Source organism: Tetranychus urticae, chromosome 1 (genome assembly GCF_039701765.1).
Source record: "Tetranychus urticae isolate SD_2017Ah chromosome 1, NJAU_TeUrti_SD_1.0, whole genome shotgun sequence".
Taxonomy (NCBI): Eukaryota; Metazoa; Arthropoda; class Arachnida; order Trombidiformes; family Tetranychidae; genus Tetranychus; species Tetranychus urticae.
The window spans coordinates 8,309,628-8,324,275 of record NC_142958.1 but is presented as its reverse complement, the minus strand read 5'-3'; the positions used below and the strand labels follow the sequence as shown (position 1 = coordinate 8,324,275).

General features: G+C 33.2%; 6 protein-coding genes across 8 annotated transcripts; 3 read left to right on the top strand and 3 right to left on the bottom strand.

Annotated features, from left to right (window-relative positions):
• The first annotated feature begins 272 nt into the window (after nt 1-272).
• LOC107365643 (uncharacterized) lies at nt 273-2,815 on the top strand. Of its 2 annotated transcripts, none has more exons than XM_015933185.3 (3): nt 273-1,687; nt 1,875-1,995; nt 2,117-2,815. In XM_015933185.3, the coding sequence occupies exons 1-3, from the start codon at nt 960-962 to the stop codon at nt 2,363-2,365; spliced, it is 1,098 nt and encodes a 365-aa protein (XP_015788671.2). In that variant the 5' UTR covers nt 273-959; the 3' UTR covers nt 2,366-2,815. The 2 variants fall into 2 exon arrangements, with proteins under 2 accessions (XP_015788671.2, XP_015788670.2); XM_015933184.3 differs by having other exon boundaries at nt 2,114-2,815.
• Nucleotides 2,816-2,905: 90 nt separating this feature from the next.
• Nucleotides 2,906-4,471, top strand: LOC107365682 (uncharacterized). Its single transcript, XM_015933237.3, has 4 exons — nt 2,906-3,365; nt 3,424-3,521; nt 3,673-3,785; nt 3,850-4,471. The coding sequence occupies exons 1-4, from the start codon at nt 3,335-3,337 to the stop codon at nt 4,307-4,309; spliced, it is 702 nt and encodes a 233-aa protein (XP_015788723.1). The 5' UTR covers nt 2,906-3,334; the 3' UTR covers nt 4,310-4,471.
• Nucleotides 4,472-4,857: 386 nt separating this feature from the next.
• On the bottom strand, nt 4,858-6,369 carry RfC38 (replication factor C subunit RfC38). Its single transcript, XM_015933236.3, has 2 exons — nt 6,168-6,369; nt 4,858-6,093 (listed from the first exon to the last, which is right to left on the bottom strand). The coding sequence occupies exons 1-2, from the start codon at nt 6,252-6,254 to the stop codon at nt 5,116-5,118; spliced, it is 1,065 nt and encodes a 354-aa protein (XP_015788722.1). The 5' UTR covers nt 6,255-6,369; the 3' UTR covers nt 4,858-5,115.
• A 131-nt stretch (nt 6,370-6,500) lies between these two features.
• LOC149094492 (uncharacterized) lies at nt 6,501-7,942 on the bottom strand. The gene is made up of 4 exons (XM_089270130.1): nt 7,752-7,942; nt 7,596-7,693; nt 7,327-7,442; nt 6,501-7,268 (listed from the first exon to the last, which is right to left on the bottom strand). The coding sequence occupies exons 1-4, from the start codon at nt 7,780-7,782 to the stop codon at nt 6,809-6,811; spliced, it is 705 nt and encodes a 234-aa protein (XP_089126256.1). The 5' UTR covers nt 7,783-7,942; the 3' UTR covers nt 6,501-6,808.
• Nucleotides 7,943-8,790: 848 nt separating this feature from the next.
• LOC107365669 (uncharacterized) lies at nt 8,791-11,215 on the top strand. The gene is made up of 4 exons (XM_089270129.1): nt 8,791-8,970; nt 9,064-9,508; nt 9,588-9,638; nt 9,736-11,215. The coding sequence occupies exons 2-4, from the start codon at nt 9,071-9,073 to the stop codon at nt 10,852-10,854; spliced, it is 1,608 nt and encodes a 535-aa protein (XP_089126255.1). The 5' UTR covers nt 8,791-8,970; nt 9,064-9,070; the 3' UTR covers nt 10,855-11,215.
• A 113-nt stretch (nt 11,216-11,328) lies between these two features.
• On the bottom strand, nt 11,329-13,074 carry LOC107365670 (protein obstructor-E). Of its 2 annotated transcripts, XM_089270131.1 has the most exons (5): nt 12,915-13,074; nt 12,789-12,815; nt 12,265-12,477; nt 11,936-12,133; nt 11,329-11,843 (listed from the first exon to the last, which is right to left on the bottom strand). In XM_089270131.1, exons 1-5 carry the CDS (start codon nt 12,952-12,954, stop codon nt 11,650-11,652), a joined length of 672 nt encoding a protein of 223 aa, XP_089126257.1. In that variant the 5' UTR covers nt 12,955-13,074; the 3' UTR covers nt 11,329-11,649. The 2 variants fall into 2 exon arrangements, with proteins under 2 accessions (XP_089126257.1, XP_015788706.1); XM_015933220.3 differs by lacking the exon at nt 12,915-13,074 and having other exon boundaries at nt 12,789-12,888.
• Nucleotides 13,075-14,648: the final 1,574 nt, after the last annotated feature.

The window sequence follows — 14,648 nt, the reverse complement described above, 5'->3', positions numbered from 1 at the left end:
ATATTATTAAATGCAATTATTTGTTTACCTGAAGGAGTTAAAGGTTAAGGTTGAGTACCTTTTAATCAATGAATTACTTTATAGTTGGTTAATGATTAATAGTTTAATTTTAATTGTAAAGTTAATTTTGATGCTTACGTAAAGCCATCTATTAGTTACTCATGTAACCAGTCAGATTTATTTCTGACTGAAGCTGACTTCTGTAGAAGCTGAATGAGAATCAGAATGGAGCAAAATCAGCGTAAAAGGTACTTTGCTTTTTATTCAGCTGTTCCCTGGTGATGCGAATATCATCGTCTTCATCATCATCAACATCACCATCATACCATCATCAACAGCTCCTGTTGATTAGTACCTTCTTAAGTCATTGTATAATTTGTGATTTAATCTTGATCGTTATCAGCTTTTTGAAGATACCTTAATTGAAAGAGAAACAGTCTCCATATTTTTTATTTACAGATTGTTCTAATGATCAAATAACTTGTTAAAAATGCTGAAGCAACAAAAAAAACTGTGATTTAATTAATTGTACAAGGTTTACTAGTCTATTGGCTCTTCTTTTTTCTTACTTGTGCTCTGAATTGTCCTTTTATTATCTTCCTTGTCTTATCATCAAGATTTATTTATGCTCAACGGGCAAGCCATAAAGCAATAACAACAGAATCGTCAAGATTTCTCCAGTCCACCTGGTTAACTTATGTGTCATGTCGAAAGTTAACCAGCTAAATCAATCATTTTGATCATCAAGTAAATATTGTATCTTCTATGTTCAAAGTACGTGTTAACATGACAATTTCAAGGAAAACCAAGAAGTATCACCTATGCTTTGTTTGATTGCCCAGTTGCCTATGCATTTATGCTGACTTTTTTAATTTTATCTCACATCTGTTTAAATTTAACCGAGTCTGGCCAGTCTTCAAATAGTTTCACTCAAAATAACATATTGAGGTAAACCAGTTATGCTCACAATTCAACCAATTATGAACTCTATTGATGCTACAAATGGAAGTAAACAATCTGATGATTTTCAAAGTGTTCATTACAACAATGACGATGATTTCGGTGATTTCACTGATTTCCAAAATAATAAGACCATAGATGACGATTTTGGCGAGTTCACGTTCTTTCAAACTAGTACAAATGAAGGGTACAAATATAATAGTGATAATGGTGGACTAGAAACCGAACAACAAATAGGACTTAATAACGATGACTTTGGAGATTTTGCATATTTCCAGAGTGGCAGTTGTGAAAATAATAAAAGTATGGACGACGATGATTTTGGAGATTTCTCCGATTTCAAAAGCAATGATGAACCAAATCTAACAACAGACTGTATAAAAGAAAAAGATTTAAACCTTTCTGCCAATAATAAGATTGAAAATAAATTGGAGCATGAAGCTATTAAAGTTGAAGAGGATGACGATTTTGGTGATTTTGCCAATTTCCAAGAAGCAAGCCCGGTGATTGATAATGAAGAAACCTCTAGATCAATAAAGCAAACTGTTTTATCCTCTGATACGCTAGAATTTTCACCTTCTATGGAAGATGAATCAAGCTCAGTTAATTATTCAGCATCGCATTCACCTTTATCATCCATTGTTTGTCAATCTTTTGCCAATGGTATGCCAGATGAAAGCAATAAAGTTATTCCAACAAATTTTTTTGCTGATAAAACATCTCAAAGGTATGAATAAATTGGATTGGCAAGTTTTTCCCATTTTGTAACTAAAACTACCTGTTCATTGCCATGCCGTTCATTGTGATGTGCACCTTCCTCTCAGAAAATAAATTCAACCCAATAACATGCCTTTCTCCCAAGGACACTTACTTTCGATTATATCTAACTAATGAATTTTATTCTCTAATTATAGCTATAAAATGTGGCAATCACTGATCAATTGGGAAGAAGCAGCTTCACTCAAATTGAATTGGGAATCATCTCACACATTCCAAGTTTTTCTTCGATCTCTTAAAATTGACTCTCGAAATATTGTAAGAAATTTCAATTTACGTCTACAGTTTCCTTGATTGTTTTTTTCCTTGTATAATTTTTCTAACTTGAATATCGCTGAAATTCTGATTATTTTTTTCATTCTTTTTTCCTTTTCAGCAGCAAATGCCTGGTTTAAGGGACATTTCAACTCCTCTTATACCATCCAAGCTTACGATTCTCCAGCCAACGCCTTTATTACCTTCGATAATACCATTAGAGCCTCAAATATCTCAACAAATGTCTCAGGATCCAATGAATAGTCTAGAGAAGCAAGAACAAAGTGCCTCAACTATTCCGGAAGCAAGTTTTGATTGGAATTCAAGTGGTTTAACAAATCCTCTCGAAAAAGACTGGTTAATCCTTCTTTAATAAAAGACCTAGATAAACAGACCATAAGTGTTTTACGTGTATAAACTGCTAATTAATCATCTAATGAAGTGATCTGCATTTAAAATATTTTCCTTACCCAATTTTTTAACCAAAAGAAATGTTAACTTTTCTGTGGATGGAACTGGGTGTTGATTAATTAACAATTGACAATGCATTTCTGAAGCTTGAAACAAACTTGACACATTCCATTGTATCTCTTCCTTTTCTCTCAAAATCTTTAACGTTTCTTTCAAATCTGACTGATCGTTTTATGAAACGACTTTTCCTCCAATTGTTTTCACGTCTGACACTTTATTATCAATGAATGTCAACGACATTTATGTTGCTCTGTTAATTCATGAATAGTCAATGAAGCAGCGGCGCGCATGATATATTTGTGAACTATTATTGCATATTTGAGTCATTAAACTTAGTTTTGCATTGATTAAATCGAGTTCAAAGTTTAAACTTCGATTGCGTTATGTACGATTTCGGAACAAGTTTTTTGAAACTCTTTTCACTGATCAACTTTTGATGGTCAACCAGAAAATGCATTTGTTTCGTTCAAAAATTTTTGTTTTCTGTGAAACAAAATCATTCGGTTAAACCTCAACCATTCTGTGACCGTAAGATTTACCGAGCTCAGTTTTTGTCGGTAAAAATTGTTGATAAGCATCAAAGATCGATCACTTTTTTGCAATTTATCAACGTTTATCTTGCTTTTGGTCGTTTTGGTTTTTTGGTCCAACCCTATTAAAAGTATCTTTTTTAATACGAAAATGGCGCTACAAATAGAATAGGCCAAAACTGGTTTAACTGGTCAGAAAAGATATGAAATTTCGAAAACTTAACCTTCAACCCTTTTAAGGACACGCTTGAAATCCATTTTTACTGAACAAAGTTACTGTGATTCTACAACAATACTAACTCCCATTCTGGTTATTCCATGTTTGCTAATCATATCTGAAAATGAGTGCTGAGAATATCAATTCTGAACAAAGTAAGTTTATTTATGCTGATCAAGCAGTTGCTAAATGACCTTTTAAATTTATTCCTAGCTGTGATCAAAGTAAAGCTATCGGGTGAAGATTATCGTGACATTGTGATCGACTGGACGGATACAAGTCAAGTATATGAACAACAAGTGTTTAGCCGAGTAAGTACAATGTTGATTGAACCACAGTATTGTTCCTTAGCTCAAAAAATATCAAGAATACCTTATGAGCATAGTGAGAGGTTTGTGTTTAAAACTTTGTGAATTGTTTCTAAATTATTCTTTTTATATTAATAACTATGTTATTTCTTAGTTTGCAGAAATATCAGGAATACCGGTTGAGCGTACTGCAGTCTTTTCGGTTATTTTGGGTGATCACGGAGGCGAGATTTGGGTGACCAACAAACGTGCAAAACCTGAACTCGAGTAATGTTTAAATATAATTTAAATTGAACTTCATATTTCATCTAATTAAGTTTTCTTTCCTTAGGACCCCTGATTGGATTCATCAGCGGCTAGAATTTAACAGAGAAAATCTTTTGAACCTCATGAACGGCAATGAACACTTTGGCCTTTCTCCATGGCTGTGCTGTGATAACAATAAGCATTTTTATATATGGTACTTTTTTGTGCCAGAAAGATTCATGGATGAAAATGAATGTACTCGACATTTTTGTCATTACTTGGACAATAGAGCTATTTTGAACAAATTTAAGGCAATTATAACTGATGATGTATTACAATCACAAATGAAGGATTTTCTTGTTCAACCGAGGTGGCCACAGTTTGATAGATTCATTTTTCGCGAGCGATGGCATAATGCTTATAGAAGATTCAATATCATGCAATACTATTACAGATCTTGTATTCGCAGAATAGAATTTCACAGATCTTTTTATCAGCGTTTCGATTATGTGCCACCTCATCTCTATCTGAGAACTCATGGTTGACGATAAGCTGCATCATTTTTACTGGAGTAGCCATGATTTCAATCAAAGTTCTTGCTTCAAAAATAAAAAATTGGAACATCTGAACATCAGTTTAACATGAAAGCATTTTTATAATTTATATTCATTAATGATTAAAAGACAGTTATTTTACTTTGCAAATTATTCGTAGTTTCCATTGTTTTCAGGTCGAATCCGATAAATTTTATTTGGATTGCAAAAAGTTCAGTTCAACTGATGCTTTTTCGGTGAGCAATTGAACTCTCTGATTAAATTTTCCGTTTGATAATATTATCTGTATTGTGTGTATTTATATGCTGTTTGATATTGAAGGTGCCATTTGCTGAAAAATTCGTTGAAGAAGGCGATCAAGCTGTTCCTAAAGTGAAGTCTCTTAAACGATTTGCAGCGATTCTCTCGGATTATGGTCCTTTCAAGTAAGAAACTTGTAACTCCACTTGCAATTTAGTTGTCGATTGACTGTGATTTGTGTTATTTAGTCTGAAATTCATTCTACCCGAGGAAGGACAATTGGGTTTTATTCTGATGGATTTTATTTTCTAATTATATTTATTGAAGTATCTTTTATTGTGATCAATTTGAATTAAATGGAAACAAAGATGTTTTTCTTCAAAAATTTAACAGTAAATGATATGATTAAAAACGAATCATTAATGATTGTTTCTAATGTTGAAGTTACCAAATCCTTGAGAATGGTTGATTCTGGTGAAACTGAAGTTTTGAATTGAAGATTTCATCAACGGCCACCTTTCCCAGACAATCATAATTTGCCCTTTTGACTTAGTTTTTTACATTGCTAGCAGATCATCATCATCATCAATCATATTATCTTCCGTGAACTTTTGGTAGGCAGCCATGAAATGAGCGACAAAGGCTTCAAAATGTAAAACTCGTTTACTTCCCACTCTCATTTGATGTTCATAATGTGATGCCAGTTGGATAAGTTTACCCCTCAAATGTTTATCACAAATCTGTAGCAATGAATGAATGAGCACCTTGAAAATTAAGTCCACTGGAATTAGATGTTGTTCAAGTTCATAAAAATCTTCTCTAATATCTTTAACTTTTTCCAGGGAGGGATTTTCAACCATTTTTTTAGCCATTCGCTGAATATAAAGGACATATGATGGTTTAATGATGTCTTTACTTTGATTGATGTACATTGTTTCCATCATTAACAATGCACGTCGCAAATTTCTTTCAGATTCTTTGGCAATTTTCTGGATGAGGCTAGGAGATATGTCAAAATTTTCTTTCTTTGCGACGAATTCGAGTATTTGACTTATTTTGTCGGTTGAAGGAGCAGCTACACGTAGTAACAAACACCGACTTTTTATAGGAGGTAGAATAGTTGAACTCGTATCAGCGACCATTATTAGCCTCAAGGTAGAAATATACTTTTCCATGGTCCTTCGGAGAGAGTGTTGAGCATCCTTAGACAATTTATGCGCCTCCGAAATAACAATTACTTTGAAAGGTACTTTATCCACGAGACCTCCACTTTGAGCAATATTTTTCATAACATCTTGCACAACTAGACGATCTTGGATACCAATATCACTTGGATTAACTTCAATATGATAATTACTGGCAATTGAATTGAGTTCAAGTTTTTTATTAGAAGGTGTTTCAATTGTTAAATGCTCGATGCGTGTTTTATCCACCCCAGGGCCATAAATTTCTCTAAGAATACATTGGACTCGAGTTCTTTTGCCGGATCCTGGTGCACCATAGACAAGAAGATGAGGAAAGTCATTACTTTTAATCTGTAATGGAAAAATTATTGATAATTCATTAACTACAATAAGCATATTAATCAAAAACAATGAATGTTACTCACCATACGTTTCAAATAATCAGCTTGTTCTTTGTTGTAGTCCAACTTGTTTAAACTGGTTGGTCGATATCTATCACACCACAAAGCCATGACTATTAGAGCTAGAAGAATATGATGGAGATAAATCAAACAAAAATAAGAAATTTATGATAAAACAATGAAATGAACAAATGTAAAAAATACAAGTAAACAAGTGGTTTAAAAAAACTACCAATACAAAAAACTCTTGCCGCCAAAATTGCATTTCTTCGAAACTCGTGCCACCTTGTGCACGTTTGCCTAAATGCTGAACAAATTATAAATGCACAAAACAAGAATAGATGGCGCTAAACCTTGTTTCCTTGATTTAAATTTTCAGTAAATCCTTTAATTAAAAACTAAAAGATTTATGGACTGAAGAGAGTTTATTGATTATAATTTAATTGTAAAGCTTGTACAGCAAACATAAACACGTTACATGAAACTCCGCATATTAAACAATTAGAACGCGAATTTCAACACTTTCATTGGTCAGTAAATCAAATAAGTGAATGTAAAATGTTTTGATGTTGAAAGAGATGTTCTGATGCTTCCAATTTTTATTATCAATGCAGAAGTTTTTATTTCAATCATGGCGACTCCAGTAAAGATGATGCAGCTTATTCTCAACCATGAGTCCGCAGGTAGAGTTGAGGTGGCACATAATCGACTAGCTGATATATGAATCTCTCAACTTGTTGGTGGCAATAACAAGTTCTGTAATAGTATTGCATGATATTGAATCTTCTATAAGCATTATGCCATGGCTCGAGAAAAATGAATCCATCAAACTGTGGCCACCTCGGTTGAACAAGAAAATCCTTCATTTGTGATTGTAAAACATCATCAGTTATAATTGCCTTAAATTTGTTCAAAATAGCTCTATTGTCCAAGTAATGACAAAAATGTCGAGTACATTCATTTTCATCCATGAATCTTTCTGGCACAAAATAGTACCATATATAAAAATGCTTATTGTCATCACAGCACAGCCTGAGAGAAAGACCAAAGTGTTCATTGCCGTTCATGAGATTTAAAAGATTTTCTCTGTTAAATTCTAGCCGCTGATGAGTCCAATCAGGAGTCCTAGGGAGAGAAAACTTAATTAGATAAAATATGAATTTAAATTATATTTAAACATTACTCGAGTTCAGGTTTTGCACGTTTGTTGGTCACCCAAATCTCCTCAAATCTCTGATCACGAAAAATAAGCGAAAAGACTGCAGTACATTCAACTGGTATTCCTGATATTTCTGCAAGCTAAGAAATAATATAATTATTAATATAAAAAGAATAATTTAGAAACAATTTGTTACAGTTTTCATGCAAACCTCTCACTATGCTCATAAGGTATTCTTGATATTTCTTTGAGCTAAGGAACAATACTGTGATTCAATTGACGATTATACTTACTCGGCCAAATACTTGTTGTTCATATGCTTGACTTGTATCCGTCCAGTCAATCACAATGTCATGATAATCTTCACCTGATAGCTTTACTTTGATCACAGCTAGGAATGAATTTAATAGGTTATTTAGCAAAAAATTGATCAACATAAATAAACTTACTTTTATCAGAATTGCTATTCTCAGCACTCATTTTGAGAAATGATTAGTCAACATGAAAAACTACAATTAGAGAATTATTATAAAATCACAGTGACTTTGTTGAGTAAAAATGGATTTCAAGCGTGTCTTGCAAAGGGTTGGAGGTTAAGTTTCCAAAATTCAAAATATCTCTAACTCCTTTACTAGGTAAACCAGTTTTTACTATGGTTTGGGTTTGGGTTTGGACTCAAATGGCCACTAAAGTAAACAGTTTTAAAACTCAGCCTGAGCTACTAATCCAAGAATAGTTCTGTAACTTAAAAAAAACAATTCCTTTTTAGACATTTGTGACTTTCATCCTTTGTTCAATGCCTAAATAAATTTCTTGATGACAATCTTGAAATATCTATTTTAATGGTGAATCATTAATACTCTTATTATCTTCCGCAATTTAAATAACTTTACTTCGCCACTAACTTCAATCAACAATCTGAAAATTCAGATTTTAACATTATTATACCTTTATGTGGACAATTACATCCTTTAAAGTTACTTCTCGCAATTTTTTAGACATAAATATGATGTTAAATAGTCTTAAACTATTAACTTAAATCTTTTTGACAAATATTTTAACTGATCTAACCAAATCAATTTAAAATGATCACCCAAATTGCGATTAAATAGCAAACAATACACATCTTCCTTAAAGATTATCTTGGAATCGATTGAAGGAAGTAAATAAAAAAAGGCGACATTAAATGAAATGATCTTTTTTAACTTCCATTACATTTGAATTTGTTGCTGCTTGATTTAATCATTAAGAGTCAAGTGTATATTTATTTATTTGTGATCATCAACCATGAGATGAATGATTAAAACAGAATAGAGCCAAAATCGGAAAACAATTTTTTAATTATAATCAAACGACGAGGTAAGTTATTGTATGTTTCCTTCTCTTGCGTTCCTCTTTTTTTCAACATTTGACACTTTTACTTTCAACTAATTTTGGCCAATTTAACCAATTTTATTCAACCCGTGATTTAAAATTACTCCTCCTCAAAATAAAGATTTATCATTTAACAGTAAACTCCCAATGATCAATTGATCATTTGATTAAAACGCGTTTATTGGTAAACCTTATTTCTTAGCAGACGATATCCATTACTCAACAACAAACATCATATGTTTACAAGTATATCTTTTGCATGTGAAAAGTAACTCATTTTATAACTTAAATCGGGTAACTTTTTCTTCTGCTCTTCTCATCTAATTGAATGTTTAAGTAATTTTGATAGTGTTAACTGTTTCCCTTTGTTTCTGTTGATTCTATTAGATTTGCCATGTTTTTGATTAAATACATTGTTCCTGGATTATGTTGGCTCTTAACGTTTGGGCTGACTTTTAGCTATGGAGCTGAAAGCAAAGAAAGGTTTTCAAATTTTTATACTGTTCCTGCTAATCTGGAGTTGATTGCTATGCCAAGTGATGGAGTCGGAGACAGAATACAACCTTCAAATAATGAACCACAATCTGATAAACCAGCAAATGAAGCATTTTCGTCGCCACCCTCATCATCTGAATCTGAAGCTGAATCTGAACCAGAACCACGGTTTTCTATTGGCTTAGGGACTTTAGCTCCTTCGTATTCTCAAAAATTTGGTGTCGATGGCCAGACTAGACTTGATTTTGATCATCGTGCCAATGGATTCTCTTATACTTTGACCAACCATCATCATCCACAAACACCCGAACCAACTGCTTTCTCAGACATTCAAAAGGTTAGATATAAACAGTCGAGACATTTCTAAAAATTTTAATATGTGAGTTTATCTAACTGTTTTGAAAATTTATCAACAGGATCAATATTCTGCTAAAGAATCAAACTCAGAAATCAGTTTATCTCCTCAGGTATGTAGATTCATTACTCTTAATAACTCTATCTTTACTCAATCTTTTTTCATTTCTTTTTATTAATATTTGCATTTGAATACTTTCTACGTTTCAGCCAACAAAGATGAATATTAAAATTTACCATGACCAGTCGCATCAGCCTATTTCCAACTCACCATCTACAGCTGAGACTAGAAACTTTTACTCAGAAATGCGACCATCATCTCGATTTTATAATTTTTCGCCAAAATCTCGAACTTTAAACATCCCCAATGAATCCAGATACCATGAACTGGTTGAGAAATATGCTCCTAAAGAGGAAGACGATGGAATAGATTCTTTCTTCGACAAGGAACCCTTAATTGGCTCCAAAGGTTCCTGGTCCTCGGATAGACCATCATTTGATGATATGCCAGATTTTCCTGAGCCAAACTTTCATGAATCAGAGACTCCATCATCAACACCTGAACCACCTCATCATACAGCCCCAAGAAGTTCACGATCTCATTCCTCTCCACCATCAAACTCTCCCCGCCAGGGCCGTTATCATGACGATGATCCTCCTCATCCTCGTCCTCACTCTCACCCCGACTCTCACTCTCATCATCGTTCTCACCCTCACTCTCATACTCACCCTCATCGTCAATCTCATCGCTCTCGCTCTCACTCTCACCCAAACTCCTATTCAAATCCACAATCTAGCTCTCGATCACAAAACCATCCTCCTCCCTACTCTCATCCGCCAGTACCTAGCCGACCGCCACCTACTCATTATCGATCTGCCGAACACTCAGATGATTCAAGAGGCAAGGTTTACGATGATTTACGCGGATATGAGCAAGGATTAGGAAGTAATCATCATTTGTCAAGCTTTGAATCTCCATCTCCTTACTTTACTCCAGGTTCAGATGCCGATGATGGTAACCATAGGACCATTGGATCTGCTTCAGGACCCATTCAATTCAACAGTAATATTCATCATGGTTCTGGTTCTGGTGAGTTGTCCTTTTCTAAAGATAATGTACTCTTAAGTTCATCAGGGCCAGCAGGTTTTGAGTACATTAATCGAATCGCTTCAAGTCCACAAGATGAGATGAACTCATTTTCCTTTAATTCAGGATCACTTGAACCAGTATTGTTTAGTGCTAATCATGAACAAGATCAATATAATGGCCTAGCTGGTAGTCAAGATGGATTTGCAGCTTATATTGCTGGGTTACCTTTAGCTCCTTAATTTATTAATATTCAGTCTTTTTTCACAATATCATATCTTGATCACTCATCACTCTATTTTGTTGCATGTGCTACTTTTCGATACTATTTTTCGCTCAGTCAATCAAATTCTAAATACTCATCAATATATTGGCTAAATTGTTTTAGTTAAGCTTCTCACAATGAGAACAGATTGTTGCAGCAATGGCCATAACTTGATTCAATGTGCATAAAAAATGTACTCCAATCATATGTTAATCGATGTTGGTCTGCAAACTGTGTCATTTTAAGTTTTTATTTGTTATGAGAAGTGAATGTTAAATGTTCAAATGTTTTATTTAATCGTAAATATAAAGATAACTAACAATTTATTATTGTCTGAACTCTTTGTCTCCTATCATTATCTACTATCGCTATTGAAGTATAAATAACATCTTATTATACAAAACAACAAATGCAAAAGATAATGAATGAAATCATTGAAATAAAATAAGTATTGCAAGATGTTACACCTTTAATGATGGGTGTTTTAGTTTTTTTTGGTTCATAATTACCGAACCGATTCATGGCCTTGGTTCATTTCTTAAATACAAAAAAGAGTTGAATCATTAAATGGAATCCATTCCTAAGTTAATTACTTTAGTTTACTCATGAGGCATAAAATTAGAGTTGAAAAAGGCTGATTGAGAAAAGACAAGGAATAAGGAGAGTTGATAGATTTGGAAGCCTTAAAAGAGATAATATTGATTGTAATACAATCTTGATGTTGGCCTTAATTTATGTGAGTATGTTATCCTTTACCGACTCAAAGTCGACTTTAATTGGCTTTCTCTTTTTCATAAGGAATACAGGTCATTGAATTTTGATCAGCGTAAGAATCTTTACCACAATGAATTAAACGAGGTTGGCCTTTAACACATGTAATCAAAGCATCTTGCGAGTAAGCATATCTTGGGTAAGGCCAGTAACGGTTTCCAGTATCAGCTTCAGGACATTTGAAGCCAAGGATGTCTAAAAACAAATGAAATGAAAAATGGAATAAAAGGTTTGTAATTAACTGCTTGTTTGACAAATTTAATTGGAAAGTAATTATCAATATTTACCTTCACCCTTGCATCCAACTTGATCAGGCCAGTTACAGCCTTTAATCCTTTCATCATAGACTAATCCTTTTGGTTCACAATATTTCCTTTCTGGGTTACCCCATGAGCATTCTGAATAAGTTGTGGCACATTGACCAGCTCCTTCATCTTCAAAGATACCCCATTGCCATGGACATCCTGGGCTACTGATGGGACCAGCTATAAGTTGAAAACAAAATTTGATTAGTCTCCAAACACTGGCCAATTGAGATGGTTGAATCACTTGAGAGCTCAACAAATAGGAAGTGACACAGTTAAATAAAGATAAGCAAACAAACGACACCACTTACGAGCTTTACGTCCCTGACAATCGATCTTCCAGTTGTGGACACAGAATTCATAAACGGCTCCTTGTACACCATAAAGTAATCCATTTGGACAATTTTCAAGGGTCAAGGTACCATTACGACAAAGATAGTATTTATCACAGTCAGTTTGATGAGCAGCAGTGTACAAACCTTCACCTGGACATTGGATTGAGTCTGATGGAACGTCATATTGAGCTGAGTTGGAAGGAATAGCACAAGAGATACAATTATTATCACTAAACACTCAGATAATGTCATTTAGACACCAACATTAGTAATAAAAGGTGAAATAACCATCATCAAACACCTACGATGTAAACAACTTTAGAAACATAAGTAGGCCGAATAACGTTTTGTTAGCAAATCATGTTAATGTTAATTTTTTAATCCATTTCACAGGAAAAATTAGATATTATATAAATTGAAGAACAATAATTAACGGAATATAAATGATAACTGTTATTGCTACTGGTGGTAATGAAATAAACTGTAGTTAATAGACTTACCATTAAGGGCGCCAAAGAGAAGAAAAGCTATTGGAGAAATAAAGAGCAGCATTTTTAAACAGTCAACAAAATTGAAAATGTTTGATTAAGAGATGATTTAACGGATAATTGGAGAAAATGTCGTACTTTTCGGATAATTATTGAGCGTAACTCCCTCAAGGTACATGAGATAAAGAGAGAAAAATAGAGAGAGAAGAAGAAAGATGCCGAAGACAAGGAAAGACGATAGCAAAATTGAGGCAGAAAGATAGTTTAAAGGGAGAGGCTTTGCTCCAAAAAGATGAAAACAGGTAGTCACAATGAAGCGAACCTGATGTATGACTTACGTATCAATCAACAACGATTGGTGTCTGGTAGTTCAGTTAATACTAATTGTAACCAAAATGGATTCACTTAGTACAATACATCAACAACAGTCGTTTTAAGGCTACCATTGTTGATCGACATAAACTGAATAATATTCAACTAAAGGGAATTGAGTGAAAAGATTGTAAGTAAATTGATACAATTTGTTTGAGAAGAAGAAGAAAAGGAAAAAGTTGAGTCGACTGTTAACATGAAACAATCAAAGTAAATCAATTTCAACGTGGCAATAAACATGTTGTTTGGACCACAAAACAAGGAAAACGAGCTTCAATCAAGGCTAGTTGCATGGCGATCTAATGCTGATAATCTTTATAATCTTATTTCTAAGCAAATTTCACTTTTCGCGATCCAATCTTTTTCTCTAATCTCTACCTTTTTTGACTATTTTTTTATTACTTTAACCTGCAAAATTAGAATCATTAAATTGTCAATTTGCATCAGGTTCATAATGAATGATTATATCAAAAATTATCTATCAAGTAGCTGTTTTGTCGAAATATTGCTTATCGTGATTGAATAAATGTTGCAATTGATTTAAATGAGCTTGTTACTGGCTAAATGGACTCAAATTGGATTGATTATACAACAAACTCAATCAAGGTTTTGTTGACTCTAATTAAAGTTAATTAACTGGCATGTTTAGAACAACATTTGCGTTCTATTTGTTTGATATGCGGAGTTTCATGTAACGTGTTTATATTTGACGTATAAGCTTTACAGTTGAATATTTATCGATAAACTCTCTTCAATCCATGTATCTTTACATGTAAGTTGTAATTGGAGAACTTAATACACTTGAACCGGCTATTAAAGCCCATTGGTAAAGTGGGTAATGTTAATATCTATTTGAAATTTCTGGGTTGTTGAAATCCAAAAATGGCGCTACAGAATGGGACAAAACTGGTTTACCTGGTCAGGTATGTTCCAGATTCACCAATCTTTTAAGCTTTAAATACATAAGTTTTGAGTTAAGCGTTTAAGCTTTGGGTCTAAAAATTTATTTTTTAAATTAAATGAGATACAAAATCAATATTTCGATAATTTAAGCACCTAGAATCATCATTTTTAAAAAATTATTAGATTTTATCATGGGCTATATGATATTCATTATTAAATAAATCAGCTCAGATTTTTCTAGGTATTTAGTCATATGTTATAGTCAGTAATTAAATCATAATGATGAAAGAATGATGAATGTAAGTGCTACCATTCTCAAAATATTGAGACTCAAGTTATGAGGCCGATGACGCAAAATCAAGAGAACTGTCGATTAATTTAAAAAAATGTTCTATCATTGATGAGTACCTACAATTTACCAATTTATATCGACGAATGATAAGTTTTAGCTCTCTAACACTTAGTTTTAACTTTTAACCTGAAGAGATTATTTCTTAAAAGCTTAAAAGATTGGTGAATTTGGACCAAACCACCTGGTCAAGGGTTTAAAGATATTTTGAATTTTACCTTGGCCTTCAACCCTTTGAAAGACACACT

Excerpts from the sequence above, each read along its gene's own strand:
- LOC107365643 (XM_015933184.3), top strand. The coding sequence starts at position 960 with ATGCTCACAATTCAACCAATTATGAACTCTATTGATGCTACAAATGGA. Across the intron at positions 1,688-1,874 it reads GCTGATAAAACATCTCAAAG|CTATAAAATGTGGCAATCAC; the intron begins GTATGAATAAAT and ends CTCTAATTATAG. Across the intron at positions 1,996-2,113 it reads AAATTGACTCTCGAAATATT|CAGCAAATGCCTGGTTTAAG; the intron begins GTAAGAAATTTC and ends TTTCCTTTTCAG.
- LOC107365682 (XM_015933237.3), top strand. The coding sequence starts at position 3,335 with ATGAGTGCTGAGAATATCAATTCTGAACAAA. Across the intron at positions 3,366-3,423 it reads GAATATCAATTCTGAACAAA|CTGTGATCAAAGTAAAGCTA; the intron begins GTAAGTTTATTT and ends ATTTATTCCTAG. Across the intron at positions 3,786-3,849 it reads CGTGCAAAACCTGAACTCGA|GACCCCTGATTGGATTCATC; the intron begins GTAATGTTTAAA and ends TTCTTTCCTTAG.
- RfC38 (XM_015933236.3), bottom strand. The coding sequence starts at position 6,254 with ATGGCTTTGTGGTGTGATAGATATCGACCAACCAGTTTAAACAAGTTG. Across the intron at positions 6,094-6,167 it reads CTGATTATTTGAAACGTATG|ATTAAAAGTAATGACTTTCC; the intron begins GTGAGTAACATT and ends TTTCCATTACAG.
- LOC149094492 (XM_089270130.1), bottom strand. The coding sequence starts at position 7,782 with ATGAGTGCTGAGAATAGCAATTCTGATAAAA. Across the intron at positions 7,443-7,595 it reads AACAACAAGTATTTGGCCGA|CTTGCAGAAATATCAGGAAT; the intron begins GTAAGTATAATC and ends ATTATTTCTTAG. Across the intron at positions 7,269-7,326 it reads CGTGCAAAACCTGAACTCGA|GACTCCTGATTGGACTCATC; the intron begins GTAATGTTTAAA and ends TTCTCTCCCTAG.
- LOC107365669 (XM_089270129.1), top strand. The coding sequence starts at position 9,071 with ATGTTTTTGATTAAATACATTGTTCCTGGATTATGTTGGCTCTTAACG. Across the intron at positions 9,509-9,587 it reads CTTTCTCAGACATTCAAAAG|GATCAATATTCTGCTAAAGA; the intron begins GTTAGATATAAA and ends ATTTATCAACAG. Across the intron at positions 9,639-9,735 it reads AAATCAGTTTATCTCCTCAG|CCAACAAAGATGAATATTAA; the intron begins GTATGTAGATTC and ends TCTACGTTTCAG.
- LOC107365670 (XM_089270131.1), bottom strand. The coding sequence starts at position 12,954 with ATGTACCTTGAGGGAGTTACGCTCAATAATTATCCGAAAA. Across the intron at positions 12,478-12,788 it reads TCTCTTTGGCGCCCTTAATG|CTCAATATGACGTTCCATCA; the intron begins GTAAGTCTATTA and ends CTTCCAACTCAG. Across the intron at positions 12,134-12,264 it reads TTGTCAGGGACGTAAAGCTC|CTGGTCCCATCAGTAGCCCA; the intron begins GTAAGTGGTGTC and ends TTCAACTTATAG.